The sequence below is a fragment of the Eleutherodactylus coqui genome, chromosome 6 (genome assembly GCF_035609145.1).
Source record: "Eleutherodactylus coqui strain aEleCoq1 chromosome 6, aEleCoq1.hap1, whole genome shotgun sequence".
Classification (NCBI taxonomy): domain Eukaryota; kingdom Metazoa; phylum Chordata; class Amphibia; order Anura; family Eleutherodactylidae; genus Eleutherodactylus; species Eleutherodactylus coqui.
In genome coordinates, this window is record NC_089842.1 from 188,156,724 (window position 1) to 188,174,416 (window position 17,693).

The window sequence follows — 17,693 nt, forward strand, 5'->3', positions numbered from 1 at the left end:
GTAATAGGCCTTTCCTGAAAAAATGGGTTTTCTGGGGCATGCCTAAAACAGTGGATGTTCAGAATTCACCAGGTCATCTTGGTTAGCACATTCAGAGAACTAGTGCAGCTTAAGGAATGTCTTGGCGATGGGAGTGGGAAGTTCAGATTATGGAGGATGTTAATCATATCTTTGGCACAATGCAGAATTGAAGAGCAGAAGTAGGGTGGTAGACAGATGAGGGAAGAGATATAAGGAGGTGCGGAACTGTAAATAGCTTTGTGGATGAGAGAGATGAGTTTAAAATATATTCAACAGTGGATGGGGCAACCAGTGTAGTGGCTGGTACAGGGTGGAGGCATCGGTGTAGTGGCGGTCACAGGGTGGAGGCATCAGTGTAGTGACAGTCAAGGGGTGGAGGCATCGGTGTAGTGACGGGCACGGGGTGGAGGCATCGGTGTAGTGTCGGGCACGGGATGGAGGCATCGGTGTAGTGGCGGGCACGGGGTGGAGGCATCGGTGTAGTGGCGGGCACGGGATGGAGGCATCGGTGTAGTGGCGGGCACGGGGTGGAGGCATCGGTGTAGTGGCGGGCACGGGGTGGAGGCATCGGTGTAGTGGCGGGCACGGGGTGGAGGCATCGGTGTAGTGGCGGGCACGGGGTGGAGGCATCGGTGTAGTGGCGGGCACGGGGTGGAGATATCGGTGTAGTGGCGGGCACGGGGTGGAGGCATCTGTGTAGTGGCGGGCACGGGGTAGAGGCATCAGTGTAGCAGTTGGACAAAAAAATGAAACTGACTTCTGCATTCAGGATAGATTGGGGATGGGAGATTTAGGGGGGAAGACCGATCAGTGATGAGTTACAGTTGTCCGGACCAGAATGAATTAGAGCATCAATAAGTGTTTTTGCTGTTTCCACAGTATTAATGAGACACAAATAACATGAAATGTAATTTCTGCTAAAAAGTTTTTAAATGCTTCATGATGGAGTGCAGCAATGATAGACAGTCATCTGACTGATACGAGCTGTCTGCTTCCTGCCACCCAGCATACATGACCTATTTTTATATCTCGCTTTTGCCACCTTGCACACTTTCACCCAAAGATTGTTAGGTGGTTTCCCACGCTCTACAGTTTTACATCTTGGCCCAGACAGTAGTACAGTTAAACAGTCCCATACAGGGGCCGTCCCAATTTGTAGGTATATGTGTCTGTAAAGCAAAATATTCCAATATTGCAAAAACTTCTCATCTGTCCGCCTAGTTTTAATAGACTTATAGAATAAGATTCTTTTTTCAAGAGAAAATTCCCAAAACACAAGGTCAGGTATATGTCAAATAACACGGCCTTGAAAATTACAAAAGGAGACCTGTATGTGTTAAATATACACCTCATCCACAATAAATGTAAGCAATAAAAGGGAGGGACTCAAAAGAAAGTATAGTGAAAATGGTAATGGAAGAGGGGGAAATCTAAAAGAATTTTGTGTTTTCTGTATGATAGATTTCCTTGCCTCCAAACCAGGTTGAGAAGCCAGCTAAGGCTCTAAACCAGAGCTTGTGTCATGTTTGGTCACCAGGAGGTCTTCAAATCTCATAAAGGGATCATACCCACTGGGAACAAGAAGGGGGAGTAGGGGAACTCCACAGTCTTGGTATGGTCAGTCACAGAGCCAGGATGAAATTACGTAAAAAGCCATTTTTAGGGGTGCCTGTGGAGAGTGGGATCATGAACATAAAAGCCCTCTTTGAGAAATTTTGTATAAATGTAGTACAGATGTGGTTGAAATTTGACTCCTGAAGTCTACTGGAAATGGAAAGTTAGTGAGTGAGGAGCACAGCTTTGGTCCATTCTCAAAGTTGGAACTGTTTGCCTAGCTTGGGCCTCATCCAAGACATTTATGACATATCAAAAGTATATGCCATAAATGCCCAATAGGTGCCTGTTACACTTCTGGGGTTCCCACCATTCAGGAAAATAGGAGTCTTCTTTTTCTCTATTCACACTCCAAAAAGGAAGAGACGATGCATCAGACTATCTTTATAACCACATCTCCATTGTGGTTTGCATAAGATGCTGAAACAGCCGAGCGTTTCACTGTTCTCATAAACAACAAAGAAGATAGCCATACTAAATTTTTTGGCAATGGGTATGGATTTGCTTTACCTCAGAACTAAATTCGTGATTTGGGGCTAGATCCAGGGGCAACACCTTGGGGGTATTATTGTATCTTGTCACCACCGGAAGTGTGGGTGGAGACAAGATACAGGCTGCTTGACAGCCTAGGCACGCCCACAGTTTTTTATTGGCTGCAGGGCTGCCTCCCCCTGCTCGGCCTCTCAGGTCCTGGCACTGACTAAGAGCAGCTTCTCCGGCGGCGATAGCTGCTTCCCTGATGGCCTCCCTGCACTGGCAGCATGTGGGACCAGAGAGCAGCGGCGGACACCGAGCAAGCGGCGGCGCGATATCAGGGACTTGACAGCACAGCGCTGGGTGAGAGTTAGGAAGGGGGACGGGGAAGTTGTGGTGAAGACTGGAGGGGAGCGAGGACACTGCAGTAAGACTGTACAGGATAGCACTGGGTGAGAGTGAGGAAGGGGGAAGGCTGGAGGGGAGCAGGGAGAGTGCAAGAACAACACTGGTTGACAGTGAGGGAGGGTGCGGCAGGGGGGGGAAGGTTGTAGGGGAGTTGAGGTTAGCATTGTCAACTGCATGAATGACTTATGGCTGGCATGGAGGGTTAGGGTGAGGTTTCGTTTTAGTGTTAGGGTTACATTATTAGCTGTAAATGCTTCCATGTTAATGCCAGCCGGCTCTGACATGGAAGGATTGAAATCTAAATTTCTAAGCCTAACCCAGAAATGACCCCTAACCCTCCATCCTAGCATTAAGTAAATCCCCACGCTGCTAGGACCTTTTAAGACCATGCTGCACACAGCCAATTGGCAGCATGTGGGCATACAGTGGGTGGATACAACTCATCACTAGCTCTCCACCCATTCTGCTGGTAGTGACAAGATACAATAATACCCACCTGGGTTCCCCATTTTTCATTCTTTTACCCCACCAGTCTGAATCTGGTCTTTGCTGCAGAGACCCCCAGATCTTTATCCTAGAAATAGTCTCAGTTAAGAGGCAGCTGACGCACTTGGACTGGTTTTCATTAATGTAGTACCAGAGGTGTTGACAGTGATGTAGTTTTAGAACACTGGTGGAGTTAGGTCACACATAATAGTTTCACAATGTACAGGGTGAGTACAAAAACAATCCTTGGTTTCAATCTAGCCAAGAGTCAGTACAGGCATAAGACAAGGAACATGTAGTCAAATAAGATATGGTCAGGATCGGAGAAGTCTGGAAACCTGGGTGCTTCAAACACAGATAAAATACCAAGAGGTCAGACTTCCACCTTCACACATTATAGACTGATTGCTCAGCCATCTGCTGGTGGGTGAAACAGCGCCAAGAAGCACAGGACCTGTCAGGATTAGTTGGCAACTGGAAAGCTGAGTGCACACTTTGCCCCTTCAAGAGGCCGGCCCGGGGGCAAGCACCCGATGGGGATCAGGAAACTGATAGGTAATGTGACATCTGCCAAAGACAAGTTAAGGGACACGGCGTTGGCCATCCCTGATGGCAGAAGGACATAAGCGACTGTCAGCCATGACCAGAAGCCATAACACTCAGTAAGAGCCACCTTCATAGACTCCTTTCTGGTGTGCCACGCAGCCGTCAGAAGACCCCTTATTCTGCCAATATACAGTTAGGGCCAGAAATATTTGGACAGTAACACAATTTTCGCGAGTTGGGCTCTGCATGCCACCGCATTGGATTTGAAATGAAGCCTCTACAACAGAATTCAAGTGCAGATTGTAACGTTTAATTTAAAGGGTTGAACAAAAATATCTGATAGAAAATGTAGGAATTGTACACATTTCTTTACAAACACTCCACATTTTAGGAGCTCAAAAGTAATTGGACAAAAAAACATAACCCAAACAAAATATTTTTTTTTCAATATTTTGTTGCGAATCCTTTGGAGGCAATCACTGCCTTAAGTCTGGAACCCATGGACATCACCAAACGCTGGGTTTCCTCCTTCTTAATGCTTTGCCAGGCCTTTACAGCCGCAGCCTTCAGGTCTTGCTTGTTTGTGGGTCTTTCCGTCTGAAGTCTGGATTTGAGCAAGTGAAATGCATGCTCAATTGGGTTAAGATCTGGTGATTGACTTGGCCATTGCAGAATGTTCCACTTTTTTGCACTCATGAACTCCTGGGTAGCTTTGGCTGTATGCTTGGGGTCATTGTCCATCTGTACTGTGAAGCGCCGTCCGATCAACTTTGCAGCATTTGGCTGAATCTGGGCTGAAAGTATATCCCGGTACACTTCAGAATTCATCCGGCTACTCTTGTCTGCTGTTATGTCATCAATAAACACAAGTGACCCAGTGCCATTGAAAGCCATGCATGCCCATGCCATCACGTTGCCTCCACCATGTTTTACAGAGGATGTGGTGTGCCTTGGATCATGTGCCGTTCCCTTTCTTCTCCAAACTTTTTTCTTCCCATCATTCTGGTACAGGTTGATCTTTGTCTCATCTGTCCATAGAATACTTTTCCAGAACTGGGCTGGCTTTTTGAGGTGTTTTTCGGCAAATTTAACTCTGGCCTGTCTATTTTTGCAATTGATGAATGGTTTGCATCTAGATGTGAACCCTTTGTATTTACTTTCAAGGAGTCTTCTCTTTACTGTTGACTTAGAGACAGATACACCTACTTCCCTGAGAGTGTTCTGGATTTCAGTTGATGTTGTGAACGGGTTCTTCTTCACCAAAGAAAGTATGCGGCGATCATCCACCACCGTTGTCTTCCGTGGACGCCCAGGCCTTTTTGAGTTCCCAAGCTCACCAGTGAATTCCTTTTTTCTCAGAATGTACCCGACTGTTGATTTTGCTACTCCAAGCATGTCTGCTATCTCTCTGATGGATTTTTTCTTTTTTTTCAGCCTCAGGATGTTCTGCTTCACCTCAATTGAGAGTTCCTTTGACCGCATGTTGTCTGGTCACAGCAACAGCTTCCAAATCCAAAACCACACACCTGGAATCAACCCCAGATCTTTTAACAACTTAATTGATTACAGGTTAACGAGGGAGACGCCTTCTGAGTTAATTGCAGCCCTTAGAGTCCATTGTCCAATTACTTTTGGTCCCTTGAAAAAGAGGAGGCTATGCATTACAGAGCTATGATTCCTAAACCCTTTCTCCGATTTGGATGTGGAAACTCTCATATTGCAGCTGGGAGTGTGCACTTTCAGCCCATATTATATATATAATTGTATTTCTGAACATGTTTTTGTAAACAGCTAAAATAACAAAACTTGTGTCACTGTCCAAATATTTCTGGCCCTAACTGTATGTTGGTCCCATAAATGACCATACAGTGTACCATTAATACTTGTTCTTGTTCCCCCCGCTAATCCTTTTTTAATATGGAGAATACATAAAGAGCCACCAGAGACCGATAAGAAGGTTTGTGACCAGTTGGTTGGGGGCTGCACAGAATGGCATTATAGACCACATGTTGTCTCTGGGCTGCAGGTAGTGCCACCCCTCCTCTAAACAATGTGCAAACTCCTATATGTATAGCATAAGGTGCATCCTCTGTATATCTGCAGCTACATGTTCCCAAACTTTGCTTTAAAGGAGATGTCCCGCGCCGAAACGGGTTTTTTTTTTTTTAAACCCCCCCCCCCGTTCGGCGCGAGACAACCCCGATGCAGGGGTTAAAAAAACCACCCGCACAGCGCTTACCTGAATCCCGGCGGTCCGGCGTCTTCATACTCACCTGCTGAAGATGGCCGCCGGGATCCTCTGTCTTCATGGACCGCAGGGCTTCTGTGCGGTCCATTGCCGATTCCAGCCTCCTGATTGGCTGGAATCGGCACGTGACGGGGCGGAGCTACACGGAGCTACACGGAGCCCCATAGAGAAGAGGAGAAGACCCGGACTGCGCAAGCGCGGCTAATTTGGCCATCGGAGGGCGAAAATTAGTCGGCACCATGGAGACGAGGACGCCAGCAACGGAGCAGGTAAGTATAAAACTTTTTATAACTTCTGTATGGCTCATAATTAATGCACAATGTACATTACAAAGTGCATTATTATGGCCATGCAGAAGTGTATAGACCCACTTGCTGCCTCGGGACATCTCCTTTAACTTCTAATTTAATTTTCGCATTTGGAGTGGAAATCCTTTCCAAGTAAGGAGTTTGCAAAATGTTGTGAATTTCTACACCTATTTCAGAGTTTCCGGAATGTATTCAATATAATTTTAGGAAATACTCTTTAAAACAAAAACCAAGATAAGTAAGGTTGCGGCCAACCATCATTCCGTCTAGTGTACTCATTACTATGCAATGAGACCACTGACATTTCTTAGCAGAGGAAATCCTGTGGAAGTTCCCTTTCTTAGACTCAAACGGTGAAAGACAAAAATAGGATAAGCACTCGTGCTCAAATGTGAGATTTGGACTTTGAGCGAGGATCTGGTCTGCAACAGCCAAAAATTCTGCACCTTCTATAAGGAAAGCCAATATAAGATTCTTATGGAGTGGTACCAGACTCCCTATCTTCTACACAAATGTAACCCCTCAATTCCTAATTGCTGTTTGCACTATCTCACAGGGGCACTCTGCCACATTTGTTCTGGGATTTCCACCTTATTCAAACCTTTATGCTAATCATTATGGTCTTTCCTATCGAGAATCTTCACTACATATGTCCCTCTTGACCTCCTTTCTTGTATCTTAAATGTCAAGCCTAAAGATTTCTGCAAAGCAAGTACAGGCTGCTCCTCCACATCATGATAGCAGTTAAATGGCTTATAGCTCTTTTCTGGAAGCATACAGCCCCATGTTCCCTTGTAGATCTCTGCACTCAAGTTAGGGCAGTCACCTGATGGAATATTTTACAGCTTCTGTGCATAATACTATGAGGGTTAGCTTGGTTGTATAATCTTTGTTTAAAGAGAAAAAAACTTTCTGACAGTGAGGATGATCAATGAGTGGAACAGGTTGCCATGGATGGGAGGTGGTGAGTTCTCCTTCAATGGAAGTGTTCAAACAAAGGCTGGACAAATATCTATCAGGGATGATTTAGTAAATCCTGCACTGAGTAGGGGGTTGGACACGATGACCCTGGAGGTCCCTTCCAACTCTGTCATTCTATTAAAGAGGTTGTCTCTTTTCAGACAACTCTGTAGTCTAATCATTGCATGACTCTGAAGACCCATGGCAAACCTCAGTAATTTTCCCAAATCTATGAGAACCGTTGCGTTGTAGGGCGGAGGAATGTCCCAGCCTAACCACAGGTCTACTAACCCTAATTCAGAGCATAAATGCGCCCATACTGTGCTCATCTGAAACTGGCCTAAAGTGTTAGAATATGTAGGGACACAACCTCTTAACGAAGGGCAAAACAGCATCCAGTTGTCAATTTATTCATACATGTCCAGGAGGAATAACAGAGGTATGGGGTCCAACAAAGAGTTCTAACAAAAGGTGTTCCAAAATCATTATCTTTGGGAAAATACATGAATTTACTGAATTAGACCTGTACAGAATGTTAACATAGCCTCTTTAATTGTCTGTTTATTCTTTTCTTTATTTTGATATATCTTCTAGCTCTTGTCTGTAGTGTCTTACCTGGCAGCAAGGGGCAAGAGGATCCTGGTACTCGGTAGGAAGCACATGCTTTTCAACTCCAGTAAATGGGCAAAACAGGACATTCGTCGCTTGCAGGAATGTGTAGACTGTTTTTTCCTTGACAACATGTGAGTACAGTTTTGTATATTATACCTCAACAGCCAGTTGAGGAAGTGATAATGTGCACACTAGCCGCATTAACGTGAATGTGTCATCAGAAAAAGACCTATTGCTTAAGTCATGTTTTTTCGTTACTTTATTTTTTTTTTTTTTTTAATTTTGCTGACTTTTTTATAGTTTTCGTGTGACTATGCATATTTACAAAAATAATCCTGAAATCTTGCAGTTTCCACACTGACCACTAAGCCTAATAATAGCAGTCTAATACTTCCTGTTTTGTAAAGATCACTTTTTAGCATTATTATGCCTTCATACAGACGTGCATTTGCATGTGCGTAGGTGCACACAAATCCACACGTCTACACACGTGCCAAAACACGCGTGAATGAAGCTCCATGCAGCATTGCTCTCAATGTGGCCTCCGCTGCTGCTGGTGCCCCTATTGAAAGCAATGGTCTGCCGGCAACCGCTGCAGTGATTTTCGGGGGAAGGCTTTAAATATAAGCCCTTCCCTGAAAATCATCCCTAGCTGTAGTAAAAAATAAAAAAAATATACACTCACCTGTCCGCTGCTGCCGGGGCTCAGGCGCATCTAGCCTCTTGTTCTCCCTGCATTGCTCTGAAACTCTTTCAGCAGGCGGGGATTTAAATTGGCTGAGGTATCTCCGGCCTATTCCACCTCCATTCATTAAATGACTAAATCAGTGTGCATCAGGAAGTCAGGGAAGCCATGCAGCTATCTTCGCTTGTCCATGACTGGAGGGTCCCTTTAAAGAGCAATTATCATATCACTTAGTTCCTGCAGCTCCTTTGCTTTGCAGGCTTGTGTGTCTCTATGATAATAGACAATAAGCAAACTCTTTTTTTTGGCCAAAAAGCCTTTAAAGGGACATTCCCTAGTAATTGTTATTAGAGCTACTACTGACCTTTTGGTCTGACGATATTCTAATGCTACACATAAAGGTCGGCAATAAGTCTCAAATCAAGACAGCTTGTGCTTTGACAGTCCAGGGATGAGCTACAGGGTGCCATAAACAGCAGCGTGTAATTTGCTGATTATAACATGACATATGATTGTTACTTTGACATTAATGTTATTATTTTATTTATCTAAGAAAAAGATTAGGTTTTGACTTGTTTTCACATATTCTTTAATCGTGGTGTATGTTCTCTTCATGCAGATCACTAGATGACCCTTTCCTACTTTATGCCTGTCTAAGCTCTGGTAATCACTGTTGCTTTATTACCCGTGATCTTCTAAGGGACCACAAAGCGTGTTTGCCCAATGCAGAAACCCAACGGCTCTTCTTCAAGTGGCAGCGGGGTCACCAGTTAGTGCTTCCTTTCTACTCCCCAAGGAATGTTCATTTGCAGGTAAAGACAACTGGTTGACAATCATGAAATGTCCTAATATTCAGTTTTCCTTGCTTGCTATCCATTTTTGCATTTTGACAACCTTTCCAATTCCTGTAAACTCAGAGTTTTTATTTTGGTATCTTTTAAGCTGCCCTAATGAAAACACTTACATAAATAAAGATAGTTACCTGAACGCATTTCCAATAGAAAAGAAGTTAAATAAGAGAAAATAAGTATATTTATGTAAGTGTTTTTATTTGTGTTTTATGCTGGATAAGGACACGTTAGTGTGTCGAAACACATTGCATTTTATTTTTGCCTAAAGGAACTTAGAGCCTTTGATAAAAGAAGTCCTTTACATTTATCTAGAATCTCATCTAAATGAGGACCAAACAAGTGTTCACCTAAACAGGGAACCGCACAGAGTTAACATTTTGGCACTAGATGCCCTTTTTATATGTGACAGGCGTTTAAGAGGGGACTAGACGTCTTTCTAGAGCGCAAGAGTATTACAGGACAAAGACATTAGGTGACCAGCGGGTTGTTGTTCCGGGTCTTACATTTTGGTAGGAACTATCAAAGGTTGATCCAGGGATTATTCTGATTGCCATTATGAAGTTGGGAAGGAATTTTTCCTCCAAATGGGCTAATTGGCTTCTGCCTCTTGTTTTTTTTTGCCTTCCTTTGGATCAACAAGGGCATTGAAACAGGCTGAGCTAGATGGACATTGTCTTCATTCAGCCTAACAGACTATGTTACTATGTAGGATAATATGGTAGTAGATGGGAGGTATATTTCTTCCAGACGTCTATCATTCTGTCAGGTAGCAAGTAACAAGCTCACCTGCTAGATAATTAGTGAGTTGGTCCAGTGGGTGGGTGGATGTAAAAGGGCATAGGAAATGTGCCCTCTCTCTCTGCCCTGGAGACATAGATCCAAGCCTGTGAATGCTAATTACTTGCTTTGTGTGTAAGAGATTCATAGCTCGACTCATTTTATGTGGTTAGGCTGGAGGGAGTAGCCCTTCAGTTGGCACTTTGAACTTTTTGTAAAGTTAGAGCCAGAAAAGGCTGATGTCTATAAAGCTTGGTTAGGAGCTCCTACCAGTAAGGGGGACCCTAGGGCAATAAATAAATGGGGACATAGACAGTATAATAATTTCCCAAAGTGATTTATCACCCAAACCACTGATTTACACCGGACTGGTAGATCTGGATCAATTTTTATCTTTGCGTCTAGATCCTTAACCTCCTTCCAGCATACTGGAGGTAGAAGGCCTTTTTGACAATCAAGCGGCTATGCAGACATGAGAAGGGAAGGGCGGGGTAGACGTCCTGCTCAACGGCTATGCAGACATGAGTAGGGAAGGGCTGGTTGCGCACCTCAAAGAAGTCCTAGCTTGGCTAGGAGCTCCTACCAGTAAGGGAGACCCCATGACACACCTGAATCCCAGACAACAGGCTTAGAGACAGTTTCTTAAAGAAGACTTATGCCTCCCAGGTACCCCAAGAATATGCCTCGCAAGAAGAGCCCTGCAGTCGGAGTTATGTTTCTTGTCATCCATGACCAGCCCTATGGTGCTGGACATGAAGCCTGAACTGGGATAGGGACAGGGATGTTCCACTTTTATCTTCACCACTTTCTTATCCAGCGACTGGAGGTCCTCTCCAGGGGTGCAGTCATTGGTGAGAGGGTAAACTATTTTTGCATGTAGTTTCGTAGCCAGGTAGTTTGCAGGCCAAAGTACTGTAACTGCGGTAGAGATTACTGACTCCTATAACATGATGTAAGTTTACCTCTTGTAGAGTATGGAATGAAGTGCTATAGTGTTCAGTTGTACCGTCTGCACAGCCACAGTAAATCTTTTTCTTGTTCCTACAGCCAATCCTATCATATGATACCATCGTGCAGAATACAGAAGCATCCTGGCACATTCCATATGATGAAATGGGGGTAAAGAGAACCACCTATGAGGTGCCCAATACTTGGCTGTGTCTCAAGAAGATGTCCTGACTGTTCCATGTTTCCACCCTCTTTGTATGGATGAAATAAAACTTATTGAATCTTTTCTTATTACCTTGTCTTTGGACAATGTCTATTTGTGGAAGAGTGCTCGACAATAAGCTGATCATAGCGTCTTTTTGTTAACAACCTCAGGGATCAGCTGGAATCTGTGGGGAAGCCCAACAGCAAATGTTAGCGAAATATTTAAAGAGCTATGTTACCTGACTACCTGAATTAGCAGAAGATACATGTTTTTTCAATAGGGTTAGCGAAATAAGGCTCTGTCATATTTTGTCATCCCTTATCTTCTGGTGACACAAAGGATCATAAAATTTATCTAATGTGACTCAAGTTGAAAGAGCTAACCCCATATTCTGTACAGTTTCACTTATATAGTGGCACCTATTTACTGGAAGAGGTGCTTCCACTTCTCTGCGTAGTAGCTGTGGAACAGTTCAGAGAAGTAAAAGGGTCATGTTGAAACTGAAATTTGGACCTGTACTACTCCTTGTATCAGGTGTTTATTCTTTCAACATCTCCCCACTTTAGGATCCTAATCTTAGATTTGTAAAAAAAAAAAATGTGCGTAAAACACATTATGGGTAACAATGCCGAGATCTTAGGCTTTTTTGATTCGTAAAAGCCTACCAAAAACAATAATGGTAACAAATCAAATTGAAATATTTGGAATATTCTTCATGATTGTTATTCTGTTCAAGCATGCTGGACAGGATCTAGTCAGGCCCTATTTTCGCAAGATTCTTTATGATTTAACCCCTTAAGGACTAGGCTGTTTTACCTTAAGGACCAGACACTTTTTAGGGATTTTACCCATGTGGTGGTTTAACTGCCCTATTTTTTTTCCTTCAGCTACCAAAATTATTTTTGCTGAGTTTTTTTTCCGTAGCATATATGGCTATTTTTTAATACTTTAATACTTTTTTTACTGACTTCTTTTTTCAGTTTTATTTGGGGTTTTCAGCTTTAAAAAAACTTTTTTTTTAATTAGTACATGTACATTAAAATAAATTATGGGAATGGGTTCCTCATTTTGTTTCGGACATTTTGATATATATAATAATAATAATCTTTATTTGTATAGCGCCAACTTATTCCGCAGCATATATTACTGCGCCCTGCAGTAATATATGTATGGTTTTGGATTACAGGGCGCATACGGCGACAGTTTTGGTTGGTGTCGCTTTGGGTTATTGTCTTTCTTATGTATATATTATTGTTTTATTCTGTAATTTTGTTTTCCCTATTGATGTAATTCTGTTTTTTACTATCTATGTCCCCCGTGACATCATATAAGACCTCTGGGGGACAATCACATGGTTTTTTGTTTTTTTTTACATTTTTCCACTGTAGCTGGGGCATCATTAGGAGCCCAAGTTACAGGGAAAACATTTCTGTAGTGACAATAGTTAGTGGCATTGCTGATCAGGGTCTGGTTGGATCCTGTAGCTCTGCTGTGTCAGGGAATCCCAGTGGTCACATGACCGCTGAATCGTGTAGTGGAAGAAACACTTCAACTTTCACTCTTAATACATAGCACTCATTGAGCGCTGTGTACTAGGGGAAGGAGAAGGTAGAAGGGGTTAAAAGCCACTTCTCCCTCCTTCTCCGGGTTATCAGCTTCGACTAACAGCTGACAACCCGTCCTGCTTCTGATTGATTTCAGAAGCAGAGTCTTTAATCCCCCACCGTATTTTTACTTTCAGCTGGGATTAAAGCCCAGGACCAAGCGCCATAAATTTACTGTGCTTGGTCCTTAATGGGTTAATTTTGCTAAAATAATGGGCAAGAAGCAGGAATTACACATTAGAGAAAATAAAATCTATTTACAAGGGACTCAAAACCGACCCTTGATAGAAGATATACATTGAAATCCACCATCTTCCATCCTTTGTGCCCGTAGCATTCTTACAACCACATTTCCATGCTGTGGCAAACGCATGTGGCTGAAACCATAAAAACCACAAGTGGTGAACAATGGCTTCACAATTTTGCCAGTAAATACTGCCTTTTTACCCACAAAATTGTGTGCCCATCCGCCTCTGCATATGGCCATGGTTTCAGCCACACATTGCTGTTGCAGAGTTAAGGCCCAACTTGAAGGAAATCTGTGACCACTTTTATGCTGCACTCTCATAAAGTAATGATCAACACACTGTCCTGACCTTTTTGAGATACTTAACACGCAATCCTTATCGCTGAAAATTCGCTCAAACGATGTCTTTTGAGCGATAATCGTTGTGTGTAAATGCTACCATCGTTTGCTTTTCGGCCGAACGATGATTTTTAATTGAGCTTAAAATCCATTGCTTAGCCAGAGAGCTGATAGCAGGGACCACACGCTGCAATTTTCCACTGGAGCACTGATAACACTGTATTCAGCTGCAGTCCCTTGGGAGAACAAAGGAGCTGAATGCAGATAACAGACCACCTGCTGTTATCTGCATACAGCTAATGGAGGCTCATTTATATGCAAATGAAGCTAAAAAGTCAGCACTTCCTACTTGCTACACTGACATAGCGACAGCAGCACTGGGATTTGACTGATTGGCAGGGACTAGAGATGAGCGAACGTACTCGTCCGAGCTTGATACTCGTTCGAGTATTAGCGTGTTCGAGATGCTCGTTACTCGTAACGAGTACCACGCGATGTTCGGGTTACTTTCACTTTCATCTCTGAGACGTTAGCGCGCTTTTCTGGCCAATTGAAAGACAGGGAAGGCATTACAACTTCCCCCTGCGACGTTCAAGCCCTATACCACCCCCCTGCAGTGAGTGGCTGGCGAGATCAGATGTCACCCGAGTATAAAAATCGGCCCCTCCCGCGGCTCGCCACAGATGCGTTCTGACATAGCTGAGGGAAAGTGCTATCGTGTTGGAGCTGCTATAGGGAGAGTGTTAGGAGTATTTTAGGCTTCAAGAACCCCAACGGTCCTTCTTAGGGCCACATCTAACCGTGTGCAGTACTGTGGAGGCTGCTTTTTGCAGTGGTGCACATTTTTTTTTTTTTTTGGTATATCGGCCGTGCAGAGCATTGCGCCCTGCAGTAATACTCCAGGGACAGAAGTGCTTAGGCAGGGAGAGCGTTAGAAGTATTTTAGGCTTCAAGAACCCCAACGGTCCTTCTTAGGGCCACATCTAACCGTGTGCAGTACTGTGGAGGCTGCTTTTTGCAGTGTTGCACATTTTTTTTTTTTGGTATATTGGCCGTGCAGAGCATTGCGCCCTGCAGTAATACTCCAGGGACAGAAGTGGTGGTTAGGCAGGGACAGAAGACATATTAATATTATTAATTGAATATAGGCAGTGGGCCTTTGCTAAAAAAATTTGGGCAAAAAATCTATTTGGCCTGCCTGTCACTGTGCTCAGTGTTCTGGGTCTGTGTGTGCTGGGTGTAGTAGTTCTACAAAATCATACGCAGCCAGCTAAGTGTTACAGCAGGCTTGCGCCAAATTATTTCCTGGCTCTGTCTGGGCTCTGAAATCACCGCAGTGTTGCAGTTGACAGTGCAATACTCTGCAGTTCTGTGACATACCCTAGGGACAGAAGTGTGGAGGCAGGGACAGAAGACATATTATTGATTGAATATAGGCAGTGTGCCTTTTCTAAAAAATATTGGGCAAAAAATCTATTTGGCCTGCCTGTCACTGTGCTCAGTGTTCTGGGTCTCTGCTGGGTGTAGTAGTTCTACAAAATCATACGCAGCCAGCTAAGTGTTACAGCAGGCTTGCGCCAAATTATTTCCTGGCGTTCCGTAAACGAAGTCAGCCTCCAACCACAGGCCAATAAGCGGCACATTTAATTACAGCGTTCTGTTTCTGCACTACTGGTAATACAGCATGCTGAGGGGTAGGGGTAGGCCTAGAGGACGCCGAGGCCCAAGTCAGGGTGTGGGCACAGGCCGAGCCAGTGCATTGGCCAGGGGTAGAGGCAGGGCCAGACCGAATAATCCACCAACTGTTTCCCAAAGCGCCCCCTCGCGCCATGCCACCCTGCAGAGGTCAAGGTGCTCTACGGTGTGGCAGTTTTTCACAGAGACGCCTGACGACCGACGAACAGTGGTGTGCAACCTTTCTCGCGCCAAGATCAGCTGGGGAGGCACCACCACCAGCATGCGCAGGCATATGATGGCCAAGCACCCCACAAGGTGGGACGATGCCCGTTCACCGCCTCCGGTTTGCACCACTGCCTCTCCCCCTGTGCCCCAACCTGCCACTGAGATCCAACCCCCCTCTGAGGACACAGGCACTACCGTCTCCTGGCCTGCACCCACACCCTCACCTCCGCTGTCCTCGGCCCCATCCAGCAATGTCTCTCAGCGCAGCGTCCAGACATCGCTAGCGCCACTGTTTGAGCGCGAGCGCAAGTACGCCGCCACGCACCCGCGCGCTCAAGCGTTAAACGTGCACATTGCCAAATTGATCTGCCTGGAGATGCTGCCGTATAGGCTTGTGGAAACTGAGGCTTTCAAAAGCATGATGACGGCGGCGGCCCCACGCTACTCGGTTCCCAGTCGGCACTACTTTTCCCGATGTGCCGTCCCAGGCCTGCACGACCACGTCTCCCGCAACATTGTACGCGCCCTCACCAACGCGGTTACTGCCAAGGTCCACTTAACAACAGACACGTGGACAAGCACAGGCGGGCAGGGCCATTATATCTCCCTGACGGCACATTGGGTGAATTTAGTGGAGGCTGGGACAGAGTCAGAGCCTGGGACCGCTCACGTCCTACCCACCCCCCGAATTGCGTGCCCCAGCTCGGTGGTGGTATCTGCGGCGGGTGTATGCTTCCTCCACTAAATCACCCTCCTCCTCCGCAACCTCTGTCTCGCAATCAAGATGTGTCAGCAGCAGCACGTCGCCAGCAGTCGATGTCACGCGGCATGGCAGCACAGCGGTGGGCAAGCATCAGCAGGCCGTGCTGAAACTACTCAGCTTAGGAGAGAAGAGGCACACGGCCCATGAACTGCTGCAGCGTCTGACAGAGCAGACCGACCGCTGGCTTGCGCCGCTGAGCCTCCAACCGGGCATGGTCTTGTGTGACAACGGCCGTAACCTGGTGGCGGCTCTGCAGCTCGACAGCCTCACGCACGTGCCATGCCTGGCCCATGTCTTTAATTTGGTGGTTCAGCGCTTTCTGAAAAGCTACCCACACTTGTCATACCTGCTCGGAAAGGTGCGCCAGCTCTGCGCACATTTCCGCAAGTCCCACACGCACGCTGCCACCCTGCGGACCCTGCAACATTGGTTTAATCTGCCAGTGCACCGATTGCTGTGCGACGTGCCCACACAGTGGAACTCTACGCTCCACATGTTGGCCAGGCTCTATGAGCAGCGTAGAGCTATTGTGGAATACCAACTCCAACATGGGCGGTGTAGTGGGAGTCAGCCTCCTCAATTATTTACAGAAGAGTGGGCTTGGTTGGCAGCCATCTGCCAGGTCCTTGGAAACTTTGAGGAGTCTACCCAGATGCTGAGCGGGGATGCTGCAATCATTAGCGTCACCATTCCTCTGCTATGCCTCTTGAGAAGTTCCCTGCAAAGCATAAAGGCAGACGCTTTGGAATCGGAAACGGAGGCGGGGGAAGACAGTATGTCGCTGGATAGTCAGAGCAACCTCATGTCTATATCTCAGCGCGTTGAGGAGGAGGGGGAGGAGCATGAGGAGGAGGGGGAAGAGACAGCTTCGCCCACTGCTGAGGGGACAGATGCTGCTTGCCTGTCATCCTTTCAGCGTGTATGGCCAGAGGAGGAGGAGGAGGATCCTGAAAGTGATCTTCCGAGTGAGGACAGCCATGTGTTGCGTACAGGTACCCTGGCACACATGGCTGACTTCATGTTAGGATGCCTTTCTCGTGACCCTCGCGTTACACGCATTCTGGCCACTACGGATTACTGGGTGTACACACTGCTCGACCCACGGTATAAGGAGAGCCTTTCCACTCTCATTCCCAAAGAGGAAAGGGGTTCGAGAATGATGCTATACCACAGGGCGCTGGTGGACAAACTGATGGTAAACTTCACATCCGACAGCGCTAGTGGCCGAAGGCGCATCTCCGCTGCCCAGGTAGCAGGGGAGGCGCAGAGATCAGGCAGCATGTACAGCGCAGGCAGGGGAACATTATCCAAGGCCTTTGCCAGCTTTATGGCTCCCCAGCAAGACTGTGTCACCGGTCCCCAGTCAAGGCTGAGTTGGCGGGAGCACTGTAAAAGGATGGTGAGGGAGTACGTAGCCGATCGCACGACCGTCCTCGGTGACGCCTCTGCCCCCTACAACTACTGGGTGTCGAAGCTGGACACGTGGCCTGAACTCGCGCTGTATGCCCTGGAGGTGCTTGCTTGTCCTGCGGCTAGCGTCTTGTCAGAGAGTGTGTTTAGTGTGGCTGGGGGAATCATCACGGATAAGCGTACCCACCTGTCAACCGACAGTGCCGACAGGCTTACACTCATCAAGATGAACAAAGCCTGGATTTCCCCAGACTTCTCTTCTCCACCAGCGGACAGCAGCGATAC

General features: G+C 45.9%; 1 protein-coding gene across 1 annotated transcript in view; it reads left to right on the forward strand.

Annotated features, from left to right (window-relative positions):
- Positions 1–11,232, forward strand: part of PRORP (protein only RNase P catalytic subunit) — a 70,853-nt gene extending 59,621 nt beyond the window's left edge. Inside the window, exons 5-7 of the mRNA XM_066608475.1 lie at positions 7,660–7,808; positions 8,982–9,174; positions 11,038–11,232. Of these exons, the coding sequence (XP_066464572.1) occupies positions 7,660–7,808; positions 8,982–9,174; positions 11,038–11,169 (474 nt within the window). The 3' untranslated portion in view covers positions 11,170–11,232. The remainder of the gene's footprint in view (positions 1–7,659; positions 7,809–8,981; positions 9,175–11,037) is intronic.
- The last annotated feature ends 6,461 nt before the right edge of the window (positions 11,233–17,693 follow it).